The 16,507-nt window shown below is 41.6% G+C and overlaps 1 protein-coding gene across 1 annotated transcript in view; it reads left to right on the top strand.

Annotated features, from left to right (window-relative positions):
• arhgef10la (Rho guanine nucleotide exchange factor (GEF) 10-like a) overlaps nucleotides 1-16,507 on the top strand; it is a 119,068-nt gene that overhangs the window by 54,064 nt on the left and 48,497 nt on the right. Inside the window, exon 19 of the mRNA XM_030051925.1 lies at nucleotides 6,001-6,101. Coding sequence (XP_029907785.1) covers nucleotides 6,001-6,101 — 101 coding nt within the window. The remainder of the gene's footprint in view (nucleotides 1-6,000; nucleotides 6,102-16,507) is intronic.

Genomic DNA, 16,507 nt, shown 5'->3' with positions numbered 1-16,507 from the left:
TGTCCCTGTGGCTCGCCAAGATGGATGCGCGCTCAGCATGAATACTTAAGTGTTCCTGTTCATTCTTTCCAGGAGTTGTGAAATGTGCTCATCAGCCCCTGTCGCGAGCAGCCGTTTTACATCATTTTGAATCTCCAACTTGCCCTTGGTTCATATTGTTAAGCTAAGCACGAGTAACGGTCTATCAGATGTCAACATCCATCTGCTTATACCCATAAAACCTTGCATTTTGGCCAAAAACACAAGGGCAACCCAAAAACGTTTGGGTTTGTTTTCTGTAGTTGGTTCAGATTATCTTCATACTCCTAATGACCGCACCACGTTTAACTTCAAAGACAATGTGGTACAGTTGGTGAGCAGCAAATTACTATATATTTATATATATATATCTATATATCTACATATCCACAGAGTTCAACTAAACTGCAAAACTTGAAACATAACAAGTCAGTAATCTCATATTCAGTGCTGAAAGTGTAAAAAAATTCTGCCAGTGGGATGAGATAATCCCACTTGTTGCCAACGCTAATCAACTTGTTTCCAGAATTTTCTTGAATCAAGTGTCCTTTTCTTGATCCTCGTGAGCGGATCTGCCTCATTCTGCCTTGTTTCAACATATTTATAAGAGTTCCCTGAAAAATCCCTGCAACTGCATTGAAAACAAGTAGGATTATCTCATCCCACTGGCGGATTGTTCTTTTTTTTGTGCTTGTTTAAAGAACAACAAGATGTTCACACTGAAAATGAGACTAAATGACTTGAAGGTGGGGATTTTTTCCAGTGCATGCTGGGTGAGAACGTCCGTTGTGACTTGTTTGATAGCATTAAGATGACAATTGTTGTGGAAAGCAAGGGCTGACTGGATCCCCCTATTCAGCGTAATTTTCTACCCTTCAGAATACGGTTACCTTAAAGTGTCCTTCAGAGTGTCTAATTTTCTGTAACTTCGCGTCCAGTCCAGTCCAGTCCAGGCTCAGTCAAACAAACTCTTGTAGGGACGCTGGACGGGGTCTTTGACCTCATCTTAATATCTGCAGAGCAGACGGCCCTCTCTGGCTGTTGGCTGTTTCTGGGGAGTGGAGGTGAACGGCGGGGTGGGGTGGGTGCATGACAGCCTGCCACTCAGCACTCAGTCCTGCATCTGTCCTGTCCTTGCGCATTAGTGTCACACGTGTGCCTTGGCACTGACCCGCAACCATAAATCAGTTGGGCCAGGCCTTCGCTCCCCTCCCCTCCCCTCCTCTCCCCTGCCCTGCTCCCACTCCTCTCCACCCCTCTGTTCCCCTCCCTCTTCAACTCTCCTCGTCTCCCCTCTGCCAGCATGCCTAGGTCTACTTCTCCATTCTGGCAGTGCAGCACACCTGCACTGCGGCTGTCAATCAATGGGATGGGGGGAGGACGTGGAGACTGCGCCTACTTTAGCATGTTTGAGGCTGTGAGGGCACGGAGCATTGCTTTAGCAGTCCAACCAAGTGAGGCATTGTATTCCAGTTACTGCTGGTCTCCCTCCCCCTGCTGCTGCTATAGTTACGCAGCGAATGGTGTGAATTACACCTCTTGAAACCTCGTGAAAGCACTTTTTTTCCTAAGACGTCAAGGAAGTTTGAGATCTTACTTACGCGATTCTGTCCGTGTGTGCAATCTCTCTCTCTCCACTTCGCTCTACCCTTCTGGTTCTTCCTCTCTCCGTCTGCCTGTCTCTCCACCTCTTTATGAGATGAAAATGAATTTGCAGCGGGCAGTGGCAGGTATGACAGAAGCAGGATTTCAGGCTTCACACTGTTCTCCACTCAATTACCTCCTAATGATGTCTGAAAGTGAAATTCCCTTCCTTATATGTGTCTAACGGAGACCTCAGCCTCCCCCTTTTCTCTACGTTCTCCCTCTCTCTCTCTCACTCTGGCACTCTCACGTTCCTTCACTGGCTCAGAATCACTGTAGAGTAGTTGTAAGGGTGCCTGAAACAGGGCCATTATTTTGGAAAGCAGCACACTGCTTTAAAAAAGACGTCTTATCCACGGCCAGACAGCTTTCTTGTAGTCCTGATAAAACTTAATCAATCCAGACAACAGAATGCTCCCGTCTATGGATACACACTGGCCGTCCAGGCGTTTGCAGGATACTGCTGACTGGCTGTTGATGCTACCAGTCTAACTTTATGCCGCCGGCATTAGAGAGTTATTTCTTCTTTTGAGATTGTGTTGACAGCAGAGACAGCCAACTATGTAAACAGGCATGGCCCACAGTCTACTAAGCTAATAAAAAATATATATATAATAGATGTTAAGAGTTAAAAAACTGACAAAAATATGTTTTTTTGCTTGAGAATGTACAAGCGGGAGATGATTATCTACTCTGCTTTTGCACTTCCTTTTTTCCATTGCATGAATATTTACCCTTTTTTCATGTGTGTCCTGGATAGGAAAGTTTTAATTCATACAGGAAAAATCTGCGCTGAAAATGATTTTAATCTCTTTGCGATACATTGCATTTATAGGCCCATTTTGTGATTGATGGTGTAATTTTCTCAGTCAGTCTTTATGTGGACTGTCCAATGTAGATGTTCAACTGTGTATCACTTGAGATTCATAGTTGAGTCAATGCACTTAACTTGATACCAACCAGTCCAATGGAAATACCAACTTAGTGTGAATGGGCCCATGACCCTTATGAGGATAAGTGGTTTGTACAATGAGTGAATGAATGAATGAGTATGAATGGGGTTGACTTTTAACTCTGTGCCAGTCAAGGTTAATTAGGTTGATACTGTTGAATGTTAACATTGGACAGTTCAAAGAAAATGTTAATTACTTTTCTTATTGTTTGCCATATGTAGATAACATGAGGATATGCTGTGATACTGTGGAACAGACTCATCTTGGGTTTGTTGTGTACCATGAATTTACCATTATCTGTAGCATAGTGTCGGGTAGCTAAATAATGCTACCACAGTTAGCCATTGTGCATTTGTTAATTTTAACAACCAAATGTACATGCCTGGTGCACCTGCAATTGATGCCACCTTCTGCCAAGCTGTATTTGTTTTGTTGAAGTCAGGGTAAATTAAAAGAGTAGGGTTAAATAGTACAGGAAACTGGCTCATTGCAAGGATCAGTTTGTCCTCCTTTTTTAATATATTGATATATGTCAGTGGGTGGAGCTAATCTTTGGGAGAGATGAGAGGGGGAGCATAACTGTGATTGGTTGATGCTTCACGGCGTCATTGGAGCACTCTGTAGCCTGTAGCCCGTCCATTTGTAGCTTCATGATCCCAACTTCCATTGAAAATTGTTCATGTCGTCTTGCTGGAAAAAGCAAATTTAATGGGAAAGTCACCATTTTGCATCAACGGTCAGTAATCACACAGGTTGGAATACAAGTATCCATTCCTTCAGGCTGGGGCAATGTAAATACACTTACAATACTAGCGGTTATATCGCTGGGCCACTTCCAGATACACAGATCTATCCCTTGTGGTGGTGATATATGACATCCACTCTGCAGAAACCTTTTGGTTTTGGGGAATCGGAGCAAGTTCATCATTTTGTTATGAAGCGGCCATGTTCAATCATAGCAGTGACGTTGAATTAGACCTACAGAATCTTTAGTCAGCTCGACAGTAAAGTCTGGTGTCCTGCAACCACCCCCGCTCCATATACCAATGCTGACCTACTCTCACCTACACTAGACGCTAGACTAGCACTACACTGACAGTCAGCCTTGAGCTAGTGAAAAGGATATGCTTTGTTTATTTAAAGATATAAGAGATTGGAAACTAAATGTATCAAAGAACACAGGCCTTTCTCCCTGGCTCTAAGTATCTTTTGCAAGGATCTAAGTGGGTTAGAGCACCGTTATCTATCTTAGATTTGACCTTAGAGCCTCTTCTCCAGACTGCTGTTTGCCAAGCACAGGCACTTCTGGACATCAATGACCCTTTGATTGGCCCAAACCGAGCTTGTACTACCAAAGCAAGAGCCATTCTCAGCATGGCCGAAGCGAGAGCTAAATTGGAATGGATGGAGTTGGACGTGGCAGCCTCACTGTTTTCGTTGTGTTAACACCTCTCTCTCGTCGCTTCCCTCTCCTCCACTCGCTCGTTCTTTGATGTCGGCGTAGTCGTGACTTGGTGTTCGCGCGGCTCATGGTCGGCCTTGGCTGGCGGTAGAGTGTGGCCTTCACTTCTCTATTTCTCTGTTTACGCTGGGTGAGAGTGATGACGTTTGTCAAATCTCCACGGTGACACAACCTTTTCTCTCTCTTCCTGCACCCGGCTGGTTCTTTTTGTTTTGTTTTGTTTTGTGTTTTTTTCTTTTCTTTACTTCCTACAACCACTACCTGTAAAAAAAGAAAAATCGGTAACACTTTCTATGAAGGTCTATTGTATAATGCATTAGGAGCGCATTCATAAGGCATTATAATGCATTTATAATGCGTAATAAAACATGTTATAAATGTTCATAATCGTGTATGACAACTTATAACAAGGTTTATAAATGATTATAAGTGGTGGATATAATGTGTTATAAGCTCATCATTCATAATGTTTTATACCTTCATGGCAAAGTGACAACAGTGTTTTATGGAAGAATCTGAAGTCCTGGGTGGTATACCATGTTAGAACTACCAGTTATAAAAATAATATGAACTGCTGTAACACATCATAAGAAATAATAAATGCTCAAATTCTGAAATGGAATAATACCTTATAAACATCAATAATGTGCTATAGGATGGCTTTGTGAGCTCTAAGTAAAGTGACAGCATTGTGTAAGGTTATTAGCAATTATATGATACTATAATACAATTATGAGGTCTTATGAACAGTATTTGATTACTTCTACAGGGATGTAAATAGGTTTAAAGATCCCCTCAGGTCAAAAAGTGTTTTTCTTTTCCTTGGTTTGATTGATTTCTGAAAATAAAGAGTTGACATACTTTGAGTTGATTCTCTTTTTTTGACCGACACTTTACTTACAGTCACTTTGCCATGAAGGTATAAAACATTATGAATGATGAGCTTATAACACATTATATCCACCACTTATAATCATTTATAAACCTTGTTATAAGTTGTCATAGACGATTATGAACATTTATAACATGTTTTATAACGCATTATAAATGCATTATAATGCCTTATGAATGCTCTCATAATGCAAAATACAATAGACCTTCATAGAAAGTGTTACTGAAAAATCATAATGTAAGGTGGTGTTCACCTCCAAAATACAATTCAAAACTGATTATTTGTTGCAAGTTATGTCGGAAAACACAAAGTCACGGAGATAATCGGATAAATTTCAGTTACTTTTGGCTTACTATCTGCAGTGTTTCCACATCAAAGTCACCTTTTTTTCCTGCTGTGAAACTGTTGCAAATAATCTGTGCTTCCCTCCCCTATTCCACAACTGACAAACAAGCATTTGCTCATGTACCTTTTGAATGGAGTTGAACATTTTTTTTTTTTTTTCAACACAATGATCCCAAAAGACAGGCTATTTACCACTTGTCAAAAGCACCTAAATTATCATATACAATAGGCACTGAGGCAAAATACAGTCAGACGGATCACCATGTAAACAAATTTCAGCATAAAGATGGGTGATTTACCATGTTCCATCGCCTCAAGGAAAACAGAGTCAGGTGATTTGCATACAAGAGGAAGGAGGGACATTTTTTAACTCTGTCGAAGTCCAAATCAGGCGTCCATGAGGGGGAAATATATGCATTGTGCCTGCCATGCCACATCTGTCTCTTTAAGAATGTTGTGAAATGAATTTGCATACATATCTTTCTATCTATCTATCTATCTATCTATCTATGTAGTGTGTTTTCTGTTTATCTGTATTCATGTCTCTTGCTGCTTAGTAAAAGACAAGCTTGTTATGTTAACATTTCAATCTCAATAAATCGTACATGTGTGTGTGTGTGTGTATCTGTTTCTGTGTGTCTGTGTGTGCTTGTGTGTGTGCATGTGTGTGTTTGTCCCTACTCTAGGTCAGGACGCCCTGTCAGTTTCATGGTGGTCTTCAACACTCCCAACCCCCTTAGCAAGATCTCCTGGGTCAACCGCCTGCACTTGGCCAAGATTGCACTACGTAAGGCGTGCACACACACACACACACACACACACACACACACATGCATGCACACACTTACTATGTCATTTCTATCTAAACAGGATGATGTAATGCAGTGAAATATAATAACAATGTCTTAAGTGAGAAACACAGACACGTCATCGCTGTTTCCTTCAGTTTCTATTGGCCAAGTGCAAAACTGGGTGTTATGGCTTATATAATCAGAGGAAGGCAACGCTCCCAAACGGGGTCAAATAAAGTGTATGTGCCAAGGAAATAAGGCGACTTTTTGAACAGCACTGAATTATCAACTTCTTTTTCCAAAATGCTGTCTATCATTTTGGAAACAAACATTACCTGAGGTGCAGCATTCAGCCGGGGCCTCGGTCGTGGAAGGTGTAATCATTTTGCTATGTAACAAAAAAGGTTACTGTCCTTGAAGAAGCTAAAGAATTTGTTTAAAAGCTGTGCCGGAGATGTTTTGTAAGTCAGAGTGTTATTTCTTTTCAAATTTTGGATACACTGTGAAAAAAAAAAATCTCCATCTCGCAAGTTATTTAGTCTCATATTCAGTGTTAAAATCTTGTTTTTCTTTCAACAAGGGGGCGAGATAAATCCACTTTTTTCCAACTCTAAGCAACTCATTTGCAGAATATTGTTCACTCAAGTGTCATTTTCTTCATCCCAGTGGGCTGATCTGCCTTATTCTGTCTTGTCTCAATATATTTGTAATTGTTCCCAGGGAAAAAAAAAAAAAAAATAAAATAAATAACTGAAACAAGTGGAACTGCACTGAAGTAGGATTATCTCATCCCACTGGCAGATTTTTTTTCACATGTTTGAAGAACAACAAGGATGCAGCACTGAATATAAATCTAAATGACTCAGTGAGATGGAGACCTTTTGCAGTGTACTCTCACTGTGGGACAGAACTCTTAAATTTGACAGCGGTCAACGTCCAGTAGCAAGAAGAAAATGAAAAAGAAAAAAAAAAAAAAAAAGTAGACCGGCCCATGCCCAGCAGGGAGCAGCACAGTTCTTTCTTTTATCCTCCCGTCCTCTTACCTCCACCCCCCTCGCCTTGCCCTGCCTGAGCCTGTGCCCACTATGCAGTCTGACCACGCCGTGGTACTGGAGGTCCTCCTCTCTGGGGTTCATCAATGCATGCTGAGAGTTACTGGCAAAGGCAGAGACGGGACTACTGAGGACATTAATCTGCTTACTTAGCCATGATGGCACGCTTTTCACCCCCATCCCCCATCCTTTTTTGTCCTCCCCCCCTTTTGCCTTAAGCGCTCCTCCGTGTCAGGCCCGCTCTACTCCGGGTTTGTCGCGTATGCACTTTGTCGCTCAGTGTGTGGCTCCGCATCTCCTCTCTGCGTGCTGCGGCTGCTTCCGTCCCACAGGCCATCGCTGTAAGTTCCTGCATAGAGATCCGTAAAGGTTTCAAAGGGAGTTATTGGAGGAAGATTAAATGACACGAGATTAAATGCTTTGCTTAGATGAGCGGCCAGAGATGCGATTGTTGTGCTGCTGTTACCCAAGGACAGCCTGTGGGATGATCAGTGGGTTCAGGGGTTGCAGAGGGTCAGCACAAGCTTTGCCGTATTTGTGCTTGAAGTAGTCCTCAGAGTTTGCTTCTCTCAGTGTCTTGAGAGCGTCTGTGCCCATTTCAATGAAGAGAGCACACAAAACCGGATTCTTTAGCAGCACTGCAGACCTGCCATTCACAGTGGGGGTATAGAGGTGCATGATGCATAGGGTACATCTGTAGGGTCTCCAGCAGAGCTCGCGGTGTGGTTTGTGGTGAAACGGCTTCAAAAACACGAGGCTGAGCCCAGCGGATCTTTTGGCTGCAGTGAAGCGCAGCATCCACAGTCTTGCCTTGTTGCGCACACCTTTATCAGCAACACAGCAGGGTTACTGATGAGGACGGTGGCATCGTTATAGCACGCGGCCCCCTTCCCATATGACTGGTGTGCGGACATGGATGACATTCAAAGCCAAATCATGCAAGTCATCCGGATGAGAATGCCACAGTAACGTTTCTAGAGACCGTCACTATCAGAATGCGAATTGCACAGTGGAGGACAAAAAAATTCTAATCCCATTGTCAAATTAAATTTGAGGCACCATCCGTACATTTCACTGACTAAACATATAGGTATTTGACAACTGTTTGCAAAGAAAACTTCAAATCCTTGCTGCTCCCCGTCTTTCATTTCCCTGCTGCACGGCCAGAATGCAGCTCCACGCCCTGAAGACATGGGACAAAACAAACAGTTAAACACATATCAATATTGCACACATTAATTTCATTCTCACGTTGATTGACTTCCTCATAATGGCCCGATTTTCAGCACTTCCCACCTCTTCCTTGTCATCCTCTCCTACTACCTCGTTGCCGTAAGCACTTCTCCTCGTCACAGGCACTCTAGTCCTGTGTGTATTTGAAACGCTAAAATTAAAATCTTCGCTTTTCATTTTCAGAGAAATAGACTGATGGGAGAGGGGGGGCTCCTGAAATTGAAACATTTACATGGTTTTATCTGATGCTCTTATCCAAAAGTGACTTACCATAAGTGCCGCAGTAAAATAAGCTTCAGTTCCTCCATTACCAAGATTACAAGCAGCCAAGTGTAAGGAACAAACGCATCAGGGCCAAAGTGCTATGAAAATTGTCCTGCGACCATAGAATCATCACGAAAGAGAAAAATAGAAAGAGAAGCAATAAAATATGAGCTTAAGAAGTAGATAGAAGCTGTTTGTAATGTTTTAGTGTAAGTAGCGTGAGTAGATAGTAGCTGTTGAACCAAATGAGTCAGCCCTGTCTTTTAAAAATTACCCTCCCATTCAGCTAAACTGCATTCTTAGTTACGTTTAGAGGGAAATGTATTTTGTCATGGATTACATTTGTTTCTAATGTAGCACAAATGCGTTTCTAATCAACATATCTCGTACATCATGTCAGGCAGCATTTCAGCCACTTTCATTTCTTAGCCACCAAAACTACTTTGTTAAGGCTAGGGGAAGCTTAAATGTAGGCATAAAAACCCCTCGGTTACAGTAACGTAATATAACATTTGCAACAAATGAACATGACTGTCGCTTCACACAGCACTCAAACTCAGGGCACCTGGGTGAAAGTTGATTGTTTTTACCCATCTGCCACCCCACGTGTCCTTGTGCAGACTCCAGACTAAGTGATACCCTTGCAAACAAAAATAATCCATGACAAAATAAGATCCCCTCAAAAGATAATTTAGAATGCAGTTTGGTTGTATGAGGATGTAATTTTTAGGCGACAGGACTCTATAAGTCGAGTGAATAGAGAAGAGATGATACCATAGCCGTGGACTTGAGTGACATGACTTGAACTTAACTTGGTGTCACGGCACAAAATGAGACTTCAGACTCGACAAAGTCAAGAAAGACTTGCAGCTTGACTTTGACTTGAACACCAGCGACTTGTGTCTTCACTTGAGCCTTTTGACTCGAAAAGACTTGATAGCCGACCTTCCCAAAGATTAAAAATTATTGAGTTAACCTCTGCTCTGCAGTGGTATAAAGAAAGCTCAGGAAGTCGCCTTTGACCTCTCGCAGCAATCATAACTATTCATATCCCTGATCCACACTGACCTACAGCTCACAGCAAGCTGTTTACATACATGGTATACACATGTTGATGGATTCCTGTAGCTTCAGTCTCACGCTACACATATTTTTCCCACGTGGAGGAAACAAAGGCAATGTTATTGTGGAGAGGGGGATGTAAAAATAGCTACCGTGGAGAAATAAGTGCCTCTATGAAGCTTCGTCATCGCCAAAAAGTTCTGCAAAAAAAGATGGTATGAATTAATTCTGCCAGATTCTCTTCAACTCTAACGCAGGAATGTAAAAAATTTTCCTTTTCACTGGCAGTTGCTCTTTACCAGCAATTTTCATTTATTGCCCCCCTACATTTGTGTTGTGTGTCATTTTCAGCTGCGGTTTTGCCATCCAAGAACTCAAAGAGCAGCCCGTGCCTCAGCCTCTGTGTTGGTGTAAACACTCCTGGGCCAGACTCTAATGCGCCTTTTTCTCTCTAGTTTGGTAAAGAGCATATCATGACTTGTTAAAGACTCAAACCTTAAAGTTCAGGACTTGGGACTTGACTTGGGATTTCAATGGCTTGAGACTAACTTGTGACTTCTGTGCAAAACAATGACTTGGTCCAATTGGTGGATACTGTGTAAAGGAACCACAGGAATGGGGTTGATTGAATTCTGTTTCTAGATGATTTGTATACCTGAAGCTCAGGACAGGGGTTAGGCCATCTTTCAACCCAAAATGTCTAAATTGTCGAGAAACAATAGTGTGAAATGGACGCTGCATTTTATTTAAGTAAGATAAGATTCCAGAAGAATTACTTTTCATTTTTATTTTCAGCCTCTTAATGTATACTCGATACTACAAAATCTTTGAAGATGATTTCCCCTCACATACTTGTTTTTTTCTTTGTATTTGTCTTCCTTTACACAGTTGTTGTTTTCCACAATGTTTGTCTTTTTTATTCCTTTTTTTTCCCAAGAAGCAATAGTAGTAACTCTCATATATCATATATTGCTTCACGTTCAAAAGCTCTGCAGTCCAGAATCTTGCCAAGGGCACCAAATATAACAAGCTGGCAGTGGAGAGGGGGGGGATGCAGACATATAGTTGAGTAATGCAAGCTAATGAAACAATGTTCGGCAGCGATGATGCACAATATAGATTGTTCTCAGCTTCACTTTTGGCACTGAACTTCCGCAGCAATTAACAGCATCTACACATATATTCATAAGTAAACAGCCCACACAAAGCCGGTGCTGTCCATTTGTAATCTGTTGTACCCGGCAAACCAAGGCTAATGGAAATGTTTTTATGGTGATTAGCTAATAACAGCGACTGCTGACGCTTTGCTATTGACTGGCTGAGTGGAGAGGTCATAAAAACAAAAATAGCAACTTAACTTTGCAACTTACTCAAACTGACTGACAACACATTTGCAAAATGCATAAAGTGCATTACCTGTCTAAGAGGCAGAATATTTACTTTCACGGTAGCATTTATGAAACTTTCTTTTACATTACTTTTTGTTTTATGTGCGTCAGCCTGATGCCACTTACTAAAGTGTAAACTATGAACACAGTATTTACTTCTCATAATTTGAAATGAGATCAGGTTGAATTTTGAACACGGTAGAACCAACTGATGTCTGATGAGGTCACGAGTAAGTCATTGATTCGATTTTGTGATTTGATTTTGTGATCTCAGTTCCATCTGGATCGAATGGAGTGAGCACAGATCATCAAAAGCAGCAAATTTGAATATTATGCCTGCTGGCAAAACTGTTACCTACTTTTGTCCTTTTAAATATTAAAAGGCGAAGTGTTTATTTGTAAAATATCAACCCATACATTCTTTTTCCAAACCTGTTTATTTCTGTTGAGAGGAAGTTGGTGTCTATCCCTGCATACATTAGGAGGAAGGTATGGAAACACCGTGGACAAACACACACACAGACAAACGGACACACTCACACTTACAGGCAGTTTAGAGTAATCAGTAACACCCAGAGAGAACCTATGCAAACTGCACCCAGAACGCACCAGGGACAGGATTTTGGTAAAATATAACACCACAAAAGTATGAAGCAACACTCAAAGATAGCGAATATGTGAATTTCTCAATTTGTATGAAAAAAAAATATCAGAAAGGACCTTAAAATTCAAAGCTCACAATCTCTAATTGCATCTGGATCACATGCATTGCTTTGCTCATGGCTGTATTTGCACACAGCAGCACTGTGACACACTGGCACGCGTCCTATCGTTCATTTAAGCACAGATGAGAAAAAGCCTAGAAACATTTTTTTTTCCTTGAATCCCGAGGGGGGAGCAGATCAGCGCCGACCTGGCCAGGATGACAATTACATGTTAATTGCATTACACCCACACTTTGCCTTCCCATTTAACCAAATGTAATTACAATAAGGGAGTTGTTGATTTAATTTCATGGATGGCCTGGTGTCACCGAGGCTCTCTCGTCATTGCGGGCGGAGGCAGGCCTGCCTGGAGCTCAGGGGGGACCTACAGTTGAATCAGCATTTCAAACCCACCGAAGCATGCTCTTGTTTAGCTTGGAATGGGTGCCATGCTCCAAAATGTCCCCGAATGGTGGACGTGGCGAATAGCAAATGTTCTCATGCATGATTTAGTGAGTGATTAGACATCACGAAACTCATTTTCCCAGGCTCATCCTCACACCAATGTTTATCCTGTTACCTCCATTTAGAGGAAACACAATTATATCCCTCAGCTATGTTTCACAGCTCCCCCTGTCCCACACATCTGAATATTAATGGCTTTCCTTGACATTCCTGTGCACCGTATTATAAACTTTGCTCTACACCCACAGCACACAAGTCTTACCAATGGATCGCAAGCAAAACAAAGGCAAGCGGCACCATTTCTGGCTCATTAAGGCCACGACATTTTCCGGCAACGCTTTACGCCTCGAGCGTTTCCGCGTCACACGGCAGCCGGCTCTTTCAAAAAAGTTTAAATGGAGATCGTTGCGCTTGAGCGGGATGCCGAACCTGTGCTAGCAGCGAGGCTTTACATGATATAATATGGCAAGACCAGTAAACAGCATTTGTCACTTTGCAACCGCATGTGGTGTAGTTATGAAGCCTCGAAATAGAAAGGGAGAATTAGCCCACGGTGGTGCTTCGCTGGCAGCCCTGGGGTCCATTAATAACCTGGCATGTGCGGCAATATGTGCCACTGCATCTTTTATGCCTCTCCGAGTGGCCCCACTGTTTCTGAGGGGGTCTTCGCGAAATAGCCAGAAGCGTTGCCTAATTAATGGGCTTGCTTGCTGCAGAATTAATTGCTTCTTACCATGAATGGAGTCCCAGCCCTATCAGACAGGGTTAGGGTTGGAGGCTTTGACAACACTCGCGAGGAGAACAAGTGGCCGTCAAATCATGAGAGATTGCAGCCAAGGCGTTGGAGACAGAAGCGGAGGAATGGATGAGGGCAGTGGGAGGGAAATCTTGAGCATGTGTGTGGTAGCGCGCGTGCGTGTGTGTGTGTGTGTGTGAGGTGAGGTGTTGAAAGGATGATTGAGACAAGCAATCAGTCCCACCGCAGGGAACAGAGGGCAGGCAGGGGGCTGTTGCCCGCGGTTACGCAGCTAAGTGTGTCAGTCTCTCCCTCTTTCCCTTGCATGTGGATCAATAGATGAGTGGAGTGCGGCTCGGAGGTTCTGGCACACGCTCTGACACGCCTTCTTAATCCACTGTGTGATAAGCTGTGCCATGGCGACGTATACCGCACGGAAGATGAGCACAGGTCGGGGGAAGCTATATCCACCCTGCTGTGTGGGCTTTAGGGGAAACTGCAAGGGCCTCACTTTCATTAGCCCGGGAATTATGTTTGCTTGGTCGCTATGGCAACTCTGATTATTTGCATCCGCTCAAATAGCATTAGCTACAGTGCATCTCATGTGCAACATCTCTCTTTTTACTTTGTGCCATTAAAGCTGCATGTCTACTCAATGAAATAGCTGAACAGATTCCCTGTGATAACGCTTTTGATATATACAGCCTCTCCACACCGCCAAAAAAAAAGAGAAAAAAGTATTCACTCACTCTGTGCTAGAAGGATTTTCCCTTAGCCCTAAAATTAATCTGTCAGACAGCAAAGATTATCTCCCTATCTCACTATGCTCAAACATGGGAAATGTTTATGATGAGTAAACATTATCACGGATTTAATTAACAGATCCCACACTGGCATTGATCCGTGGGAAATATCAATTGCACTTGTGTATTTAATTAGTCTATATCTTTGCCCTTTGTGTCACAAGGGTTGATAGAGCGCCATGCTCTGCAAATTAATCTTCATCAGCAAAAGACTTGAAACAAAAGCATGATTGGAATGAAGAAACTGAGAAACAAAATCCCTTCTACTTAGTATTCCAGCCGTCCGTATGCACACGTCTTCTCACCTCCTCTGCGGTCGTGTGGTTACATAGCTACCATGTCTGGGATTAAGTAGACAATAGATGGAAATGGCCTTAACGCTCACCTAATGGAGTGGAATCACATCGTTTGCAGATTGCCTTTGATTGCTACTCTGGATAAATAAAGTGCTGCCAATGGAACTGATAATAAATTCGTAAGAAATAATAAAAAAAAAATCAATAAAAATCCATTTGATGATATTTCACTGGCTTGCAATGCTGTTTCATGAATGTCATAAACATTCAGCATTAAATCTTATTCCACTGGGAGATTTATTTTCAGCCATTTAAAGCTGCTACAATTGAAATTTAATATTTGAGAAGTTTGATGACCCCTCATGTCCCAAATCCTTCAGTGGTTGTGTTTTTTTTTTTTTGTGTGTGTGTGTTTTTTTTTTTGTTACACAATTTTCCAGAAAGATTAAAAGCCAAGATTAAACCAAGATTAGGAAGCTTTTGTGTACTTTCCTCAGGCATCACCAAGTAGCAGAGCCAGTGATGGTTCTGGCCACACCGCGAAACAGTGAGCATGAAACAGTCGGCAAACTTTTTATAGTCGTTTTTTTTGTCACCACTGTATCTGTGTCTTGTCCAGTTGTATGCGTTAAAAGTGACTGCACAGCAGGAAGCGCTTGTCCTCAGGGAAAGAGAGAAGCAAACAGAGGAGATAAAGAAAGATGTAAACTCTTATTTGTTCAGAATAATACGTTTTTATCCAGTCAAACTGCTGCCTGATGTTACCTCAGTTTTACAACAGGCATTTTATGTTCCTGGTCGATTCCTGATAAATGCACAGACACAGTCTGCAGATGAGGACTGAAGAGAGCATTTTATGTTCATTCCTATTTTTAAGGGAAACTCATTTTGATGCTTTAATTTGTGAATAGGCCTGCATGTATCTTTTTTTCTTCTCTTTTTTTGTACTTTTACAATGTGTCTAATGTGAGAATGGCTGGGAGAACTGTACTTTGTTACATTTTATAGTTCTATACACACACCGATACACATATAGACCAAAAAAAAAAAAAAAAAACACACACACACAAAAAAAAAAAAAAATTGTATATTATCTACAGTACAGTATTTACAGTGGTGGATTACGAACAGTAAGTAGAGCATGGTATGGTCTCTGGAGTCTATTGAAATAGTGATAATAAATAGTACATATAATAAATGTAGGAACATGAATAGTATATACACATATGAATAGTATATACAGGTATGAATAGCATATATACATTTAAACACATGCATATATACAGATGTGGATGGCTAACTATGAATATGAAATACTACAGCCATACTGACCTACAGATCACAAGAAAAGTTAGATATGATGGCTTGGAGCTTTGCTGGGGTGTAACTTGGAGGAAGCAGACCTCTTAAAATTTGAAGAGAATTAATGAAATACCCCTGCTGTAGATTGGCATCACTGCCATTTGGTGCGTAGTCCACAATCCCTGTGGAAAATATGAATGTACTGCTTGAAAATGCTAAAAAAACACAAGTTCTGTGTTGAAAGGATATTCACAAATCATGTTGTCCCGGGGGTCAAAATACATCCAATTGCATCAACATCAAGAATTTTGGTGTTTGATTTCTTGCAGTATTGATTCTTTGCAAACAAAACAGCAGCGCACCGCTCCGGCACTGACACATTTTGTCAGAGGTCATGAGTGACTTCCTGTACCTCTTGGCTCCTCTTGAATGTGCTGGACGTTCAAATGAGGAAAAAGTAATTAAATGATGAATATTCACAAAGGTGATGCTGGCTGACTGATTTATTTAACCTCCTCGGCTGTGCTAAGCCCACTGGTGGGTGCATCGGTACAAACTCGTGTGCGGCCAAGCTTTGCTCAAACCCTCAAAAGTTCATTTTACATTCTAGTGGAGACCCCAGGCTTTCCAAAGATTTCAAACATGTCCTGCTGAATTACAGGGTAATGTGTATAAAATGATGCATAAGACATTTAGATATTTTTTTTTTTTGATCTGATGAAATGATGCAACCTTAAAAAACAGGGTTTGAATATTTCACTCAGTATAATCATGATATAGCTTCAATGCAGCATTGGAATGAAGAGATACAGAGTGTGTGCTATTATTGCACAATATGGAAAAGGGTTTTCTTTAAATCTACTTAAAGGGACATTAAAGGGTAAAATCAGAGTTCAAATGATTCATGGAACAAAACATATATCTAGTAAGCTACTTCATTTTTGGCATTTTTTTTTAAATACTAGTCTTAATCTTCCAGTGAGATTTTGTACCATGCTCATACTGGTGGAAATGCTAACTTTCAGCCGAAAAATTTACGACCAACTCCTCTCTATGCCTGTCTTGATTCTGACCCCTCAGCTCCCACCGCTCCGTCG

The sequence above is a fragment of the Myripristis murdjan genome, chromosome 5 (assembly GCF_902150065.1).
Source record: "Myripristis murdjan chromosome 5, fMyrMur1.1, whole genome shotgun sequence".
Taxonomy (NCBI): domain Eukaryota; kingdom Metazoa; phylum Chordata; class Actinopteri; order Holocentriformes; family Holocentridae; genus Myripristis; species Myripristis murdjan.
This window is presented reverse-complemented; position numbering and strand designations above follow the sequence as displayed.